At 41.5% G+C, this 8,529-nt stretch overlaps 1 protein-coding gene across 1 annotated transcript; it reads right to left on the bottom strand.

The window, feature by feature from the left end:
* Nucleotides 1-6,736: 6,736 nt before the first annotated feature.
* LOC142494696 (general transcription factor II-I repeat domain-containing protein 2-like) lies at nucleotides 6,737-7,984 on the bottom strand. The gene has a single exon (XM_075599127.1). The coding sequence runs from the start codon at nucleotides 7,982-7,984 to the stop codon at nucleotides 6,737-6,739; it is 1,248 nt and encodes a 415-aa protein (XP_075455242.1).
* Nucleotides 7,985-8,529: the final 545 nt, after the last annotated feature.

Below are 8,529 nucleotides of genomic sequence, written 5' to 3'. Positions count from 1 at the left end.
ATATATATATACATACATACATACATACATACATACATACATACATGCATACATACATACATACATACATACATTCATACTACATGTAAGCCACAAAACAGATTTTTCTACAGATACATACACACATACATTCATACCTTGTTAGTTCGCAAAGTAGAATGAGAATGACATTCATACAGAAAATTAACATGTTTTATTTTATGACGACCTTAATGTATTACGTACATTGTATCTTGCTTGATATTTTAAATTTGTATGTACTTATTACATATAACGTTAAGTGTATCAACTTTTGTACACAGTGTAATAGAATTACAATTCACTAATTATCTATGTTCACGTACTAATGTAGATTAATTTTCAAAACATGAATTTTAGTAATATGACATACAATTTCTCTATGGGAAAACTACATTTGTCTTAAATTGTTATGAACATTTGTCTATTATAATCTTTACATAATTAGCATTTTTGTTTAACAACCAAAATGTGTAATAATGTAACAACATTTATTAATGGACAAATGATTCTCAATTCTATCTAATTTCACCTTGACAACACAGTAAAAACACAGTAAAAACACTAAACTATAAAATATGTATGCATTTGTTGGCACACCAACACCAACAACAACAACACAAACAAATATTCATAGAAAAAATCATGTGTTTATTTTTTTGTTTTTTTTATTTGTGACCGAGTAACTGGCCTGTTTGATGGCTCCCTTTCAGTTTTTCGTGGGCCACCTCGTGGTTTCTGGGTCATGACTGATGCACTTTGTGCATGGACAATTGCTGGTGCACTTTGTGGCTGGACAATTGCAGGTGCACTTTGTGGCTGGACAATTGCTGGTGCACTTTGTGGCTGGGCAATTGCTGGTGCACTTTGTGCCTGGACAATTGCTGGTGCACTTTGTGGCTGTGTATAAACTGGAAGAGTTTGTGGCTGGTTAAAGACAGGTGCACTTTGTGCCTGGGTATAGACCCTGGGTATAGACAGGAGCACTTTGTGCCTGGGTATAGACTGGAAGAGTTTGTGGCTCGTTAAAGACAGGTGCACTTTGTGCCTTGGTATAGACAGGAGCACTTTGTGCCTGGGTATAGACTGGAAGAGTTTGCGGCTGGTTAAAGACAGGTGCACTTTGTGCCTGGGTATAGACAGGAGCACTTTGTGCCTGGGTATAGACAGGAGCACTTTGTGGCTGGGTATAGACTTGAAGAGTTTGTGGCTGGTTAAAGACAGGTGCACTTTGTGCCTGGGTATAGACAGGAGCACTTTGTGCCTGGGTATAGACTGGAAGAGTTTGTGGCTGGTTAAAGACAGGTGCACTTTGTGCCTGGGTATAGACAGGAGCACTTTGTGCCTGGGTATAGACAGGAGCACTTTGTGGCTGGGTATAGACTGGAAGAGTTTGTGGCTGGTTAAAGACAGGTGCACTTTGTGCCTGGGTATAGACAGGTGCACTTTGTGCCTGGGTATAGACTGGAAGAGTTTGTGGCTGGTTAAAGACAGGTCCACTTTGTGCCTGGGTATAGACTGGAAGAGTTTGTGGCTGGTTAAAGACAGGTGCACTTTGTGCCTGTGTATAGACAGGAGCACTTTGTGCCTTGGTATAGACAGGAGCACTTTGTGGCTGGGTATAGACTGGAAGAGTTTGTGGCTGGTTAAAGACAGGAGCACTTTGTGCCTTGGTATAGACAGGAGCACTTTGTGGCTGGGTATAGACTGGAATAGTTTGTGGCTGGGTATAGACTGGAAGAGTTTGTGGCTGGTTAAAGACAGGTGCACTTTGTGCCTGGGTATAGACTGGAAGAGTTTGTGGCTGGTTAAACACAGGTGCACGTTGTGCCTGGGTATAGACTGGAAGAGTTTGTGGCTGGTTAAACACAGGTGCATTTTGTGCCTGGGTATAGACAGGAACACTTTGTGGCTGGGTATAGACTGGAAGACAGGTTTTCTGAGTCATGACTGATGCACTTTGTGCATGGACAATTGCTGGTGCACTTTGTGGGTGGACAATTGCTGGTGCACTTTGTGGCTGGACAATTGCTGATGCACTTTGTGGCTGGACAATTGCTGGTGCACTTTGTGGCTGGACAATTGCTGGTGCACTTTGTGCCTGGACAATTGCTGGTGCACTTTGTAGCTGGACAATTGTTGGTGCACTTTGTGGCTGTGTATAGACTGGAAGAGTTTGTGGCTGGTTAAAGACAGGTGCACTTTGTGCCTGGGTATAGACAGGAGCACTTTGTGCCTGGGTATAGACGGGAGCATTTTGTGGCTGGGTATAGACTGGAAGAGTTTGTGGCTGGTTAAAGACAGGTGCATTTTGTGCCTGGGTATAGACAGGAGCACTTTGTGCCTGGGTATAGACTGGAAGAATTTGTGGCTGGTTAAAGACAGGTGCACTTTGTGCCTGGGTATAGACAGGTGCACTTTGTGCCTGGGTATAGACAGGAGCACTTTGTGGCTGGGTATAGACAGGAGCACTTTGTGCCTGTGTATAGACTGGAAGAGTTTGTGGCTGGTTAAAGACAGGTGCACTTTGTGCCTGGGTATAGACAGGAGCACTTTGTGCCTGGGTATAGACAGGAGCACTTTGTGGCTGGGTATAGACTGGAAGAGTTTGTGGCTGGTTAAGGACAGGTGCACTTTGTGCCTGGGTATAGACAGGAGCACTTTGTGCCTTGGTATAGACAGGAGCACTTTGTGGCTGGGTATAGACTGGAATAGTTTGTGGCTGGGTATAGACTGGAAGAGTTTGCGGCTGGTTAAAGACAGGTGCACTTTGTGCCTGGGTATAGACTGGAAGAGTTTGTGGCTGGTTAAACACAGGTGCACGTTGTGCCTGGGTATAGACTGGAAGAGTTTGTGGCTGGTTAAACACAGGTGCACTTTGTGCCTGGGTATAGACAGGAGCAGTTTTTGTCATTAATGTTTTACAGAAAAAGGAAGTTCTTTCTGTTTGTGTAGTTGTTAATTTTCTTTTTTTTGACCTTATTTCAGGTGCCTCTTCAAGAATTTAATCTGTAACAGATGTCTGCATCGCTTCAACCATCGTTGGGGATTCAAGATGAAAGCTTCTTACTTCCGAGAAGTCATCATTGGATGAAAGTTGCACATCAGTTTGTGGTGACAAAACGCCACCATAGAAAGAGCCATCATTGTTTGCGCTAAAGTGGCCTTCATTTGCTGTTGACTTTGTCTGAAGTTGATTCCCTTGTATTAGAGTGTTTACAAGAGTTTTGAGTGTGATATTCATTATATGCAATTCTTCTGGTATTTTGACGATGATATTTTTAATATTCCTCATTTCTGATGCCATAGTTTGATGTACTCCCATAATCTCCTGATGGTGGGTATTTTGAATTTGAATCATCCATGCTTCGGAGGCATCAATTGCTGCCAAACTGTCTTGTTGGTTCCTGGCATGATGTACTTGATGTGTTTGTGTTAATACTGGACTCGGAAGATCGGTACGTTCATGATTAGTTCCTGAACAGCGCACAGGACGTTCAATCTCTGTATGTAGAAAAAAAACATCACCTAAGTCACATTTAACATTGTTCACATCTTTTTAGGTAAGCATGTGTGTTGATCAAATTCCTGAGAAGTAAAATTATATTCATATAAAATAATTGTTAATAAATTACTTTTGATGTGGCATTATTGACCGACATTGTAACATGATTGATTGAGTGAATGATTACATCAGGGTTGATCTAAATGATTATGCAGAGCCCCCTTTTCATCCATGCAAGTTATTGTAACCCCCACTGCCTGATAAAGATCGTCCTTTTTTTTACGGTATACAATGTAAATACAAATGTGTAAAAACTTATTTCTACATTTTTCGGTAGCTAAATTATGCTGCTGCCACTGAGAGTGGTGACATCACCAACTCTGAAAGCATGAACACAGGGTGTCCAGCATAATTTGGCACACAAGCGGGGTGGCATGGATCGGGCCAATATCTGTGCGTGTTTGTGTGGCTGTGTGTGTACATTGAAACACGCTCAGCAACACTCAAAGTGAAACAATTTTGCCTCCACAAGCACCAAGCTTGGGAGAGTGTATGACCCCCAGTTTGTGCACCGCTGCATGAAATCACACACACACATCACAACACCACCCCCCCCCCTCCCCAGGTGAAACTACTACTACTACTGTACTGCAAGTTCCAATCACCCATGCTTCTTAACAGTGGAGCGACAAAACAGACAGGAAAAGAAGGATGGCTTGTGTCTGTGTGCAGAGAGAAGCCCCGTCCACGGTGCAAGCATAGGGAAGCAGAAAGTAGCTGGAGTTGCTTGGCTGCGCCGTACACTACTGTGCCCACTCACGTTTCATGGCAGAGCCAGCGCCACCACCATAAATAATTTTTACATACACAGTTTGCGCAACAATGGTTTACATCATGTAATATTCGTAGATAATGAATGCTGGTGATTGTACTACTTTAGATGCACATTTATGATAAACTATGTAGAAAATAAAAAGAAAACATATCTGATGACTCACTGGAATAATTTGCAATACTTTATAGTTTGTGAGTATTTAATGTTCAACATAAAGTATGAATATCTGTGGAGGCAATATATTCATGTAATACGAGATTTTTGAATGTTTTTATTTCTTAAACGTTTACATTCATAGTGACCTTAGATAGTAGCAACGTATAGTAATTTGAAATGCAAACTTGTGAGGCATAATTTCACACACCCTCCTATCTCTTGATGAAATTTATATGAGTGCAACATCATATCTGCCAAGTTTCTATTAATAAGTATGCTGATATCACCAAGATCTGCATGTGATCTGTGTCCATACATCTGTTTGTTGTTCCATATAAATGAACACATTCTGTAATAAGAACGTTATAGCCTCACCTTCCACTACTGATGACACAGAAGATTCAGGTGTGGACGCCTCTTCTTGTCTCGTGGGACGCACAGGGGACACTATATGACGAACCAAAAAGATTTATTTTACAATCACACATTTGTTCATGAGAGTATCTGAACTCGAAGTACTTAAGATTAATACAATTGTTATCATTGTATTTCTCACATTTCAGTTGTGAGGAGCATCTGAATATGCTACATGTTCCACTTCTCAAACTTATGCACCTAAAGGAAATATACTATGTAAATGTAACTACATAAGATATGTGAATTCATATATTTAAGAAGGCTTCTATAAAAGTAATTGGTAAAATACAACATCCAAAAAAGTGTTCATGTACAGTATGTAAATATAATAAACATTGTAATATAATACACAAGATTACAATAAAATTTGTGTTGTGTCAAATTATATACAACATTTCTATACAAAACATGTAATCATGTGAAATTAGTGACCTGCTGGAAAGTTTCATCGTAGACGTCGATATCCCTATCACCGGGCAAACCAGCAAAAAGGACTGGCAACAATTTGTCACGCAACTGCTCCTCCAACGTAGTTAAGATTACAGGTGAGGCCGGAGGTCCACCTCCAGTGCGGAAGCATGTCTCCGGGCAAATTCAACTTTTTCCTTCAAATGTCTTCTTATATCGTCAAAACGTTTCCGACAATTTTTGTGTCCTGACCTGATTGCCACAGGCGGACACTGATAATCTAATGTTTTCCCATAAATGACGTCTGATCGTTGAACTGGTCCTGCCTTTAAATATAATAAAATAATGGTGTACTATTAATTACCTTCTTTCGTAAGGACTAAAAAATGTGTGTTGTATTTCAAACATTTAATAACATGCTCTTTTATCTGAAATGTGTGGCACACGAACAAAACTACAAATGGGTATACATACAAAGATATACAGAATTGACAATATATAGAATGATAGGCAAAAGCTGTAACAATACGGACATATTTAAAAACCATGCTCTATGACAGGCCTACACAACTCGTAAAGTGCGGAGGGCCGAACTGCTCCAAGGAAAAAAAAATTGGGCCGCACGGGTAAAATCATCATCATCGTCATCATCATCATCGTTGTCTCTCCTCCAGCACCTCTCATCATCATCTTGCACCTCCCATCACTCTCCACCCCTGCACCTCCCATCACTCTCCCCCCCTGCACCTCCCATCACTCTCCCCCCTGCACCTCCCATCACTCTCCCCCCCTGCACCTCCCATCAATCTCCCTCCCCTGCACCTCCCATCAATCTCCCTCCCCTGCACCTCCCATCAATCTCCCCCCTGCACATCACATCACTCTCCCCCCCTGCACCTCCCATCACTCTCCCCCCATGCACCTCCCATCACTCTCCCCCCCTGCACCTCCCATCAATCTCCCTCCCCTGCACCTCCCATCAATCTCCCCCCCCTGCATATCACATCACTCTCCCCCCCCCCTGCACCTCCCATCATTCTCCCCCCCTGCACCTCCCATCACTCTCCCCCCCTGCACCTCCCATCTCTCCCTCCCCTGCACCTCCCATCAATCTCCCTCCCCTGCACCTTCCATCAATCTCCCTCCCCTGCACCTCACAAGGAAAACAGAGTCCGCCGTACGGGTAACACAGCATTTATTATTCAAAATAACACATTTATTTACAATGTTTACTTGAAACAAAATTACATTTAAAATACTTTAATTCAAATTAACTAATTTCCTAACATCTGAAACTTAATGAGAGGTATTACACCTCTTTATAGCAACAAGCTTGTTGTATTCCGGGGTCATATTTGTAGTAGACGTCTTCAAAATGTCTTCCAAATTGTCATTTGTCAAGAACGTTGTTTGTTTTTGTTCAAATTCATGATTGAGAACGTTTGCTCACAAATGTAGGTACTGCCAAAAATGCTGAACATTTCCATTGCAGAGTCAATAAGATTTGGATACTTTTCACGGTCTATACTCCTGTAGAATTCCTGCAGACTGCTTTCTCTGTGCTTATTTCTGTACTCCGTCGAAAACTGAAGATCAATAATGTTCAACTGCAACTGGAATGGCAATTCTGCTGGATCCACTGAAAAGGGATCTTCAATCATCCTCAATTTAATGTCTTCTTCATTAGACAATGTGAGTCTTCTGTCAAATTCTTCAATCAGACCACCAATTTGCATAGCATATTTTTCTCCCAGCTCGGTGTGCTTGTGCTGAGGGATCCGCTGTGCACAAGTGGGAAAGTGACACATTGCACCTTTCAACAGCTGACTTCTGAAAATCTTCAATTTCACTTGGAAAGCCTTCACTGCTGCATACAGTTGAAATATAAGCTTATTTTTTCCCTGAAGTTCAATGTTGAGGTCATTTAGATGTGTTGTAATGTAACAAAAGAAGAAAAGATCATGATTCCAGGACTCATCTTCAAGCTCAGGAAATTTTCTTGGTTCTTGTTCTAAGAATTGGACTACTTCCTCTTTCAAAGCAACGAAACGCTGGAGCACTCGTCCTCGACTCAACCACCTCACATCCATATGGTAAAGTAGGTCGCTGCACTCGGCGTCTACCTCTTCCAGAAAAGCTCGGAATGTCCTATGTTTCAGTCCTCTAGAACGGAGGTAGTTAACAATAGAAACTACCACTGACATTACATAATCAAACTTCAAAACTTTGCTACACAGAACCTGAAGATGTATAATACAGTGATGTTTGGTTATTTGTCTACCGATAAATTGTTCAATAAGAGTAACCGCTCCAACATGTTTTCCACACATTGCCGGTGCACCATCAGTACAAATGGCCACCAAGTTTTCATAACCTATTCCCAACTTATCATTCATGCACTTTATTACTTCAGTGGATATTTCTTTTCCAGTTGTCCGGCCTGTCATGGAGCACATACCAACCAGCTCTTCAGTAATTTCAAAGTTTCCATCAATACCTCGAATAAAAATAAGAAGTTGAGCCGTGTCCTTCAAATCTGTACTTTCGTCCATTGCGAGAGAGTAAAAGCGGAACTCACTGGCTTTCTGCTTCAACTGATCAGTAAGATTGGTGGAAATGTCCGCTATCCTCCTCTGTACAGTCATGCGTGATAGACTGACATTCTCAAATGTTTCCTTCTTTTCTGGATAAAACCCAGAAACACCAATCAGCATGCATTTCTTTATAAAGTCACCCTCAGAATAACTTTTTCCAGCTGCAGCAATTTCTCTCGATATTTCAAAACTGACCTTGGTGGCCGCCTAGCTCTCGGTGTTCACTTTCTTGAAAACCTGTTGTTCTGCATCAAGACGTTTCACAAAATGTGCTGCTTTAATTTTCTTTTCATGTGCGTCCAAACTGGCCACTTCGGGATGTTTAGTCTCAAAGTGACGCCGAATATTGTATTCCTCGGGAACGGCTACCTTTTCGCGACACACAAGGCACAGAAATTTGTCTCGGAACATAGTAAAAAAATATTTATTTGTCCATTCAGGGTTAAAAGATCTATTCTCCGATTCCAACTTTCTTTTTTTCTTGTCACTCATTGCAGCTGTAGTTGTTGGAAATAGGAACGTCATTGATGATGATAATAATTAATATATCCCCCCCCAGTCAGCATCCAGCATATCCCCCCCCCAAGTCAGCATTA

This window comes from Ascaphus truei, chromosome 5 (assembly GCF_040206685.1).
Source record: "Ascaphus truei isolate aAscTru1 chromosome 5, aAscTru1.hap1, whole genome shotgun sequence".
In the NCBI taxonomy this organism is placed as follows: Eukaryota; Metazoa; Chordata; class Amphibia; order Anura; family Ascaphidae; genus Ascaphus; species Ascaphus truei.
The sequence above is the reverse complement of the archived record's forward strand: the minus strand, read 5'-3'. Positions and strand labels throughout refer to the sequence as shown.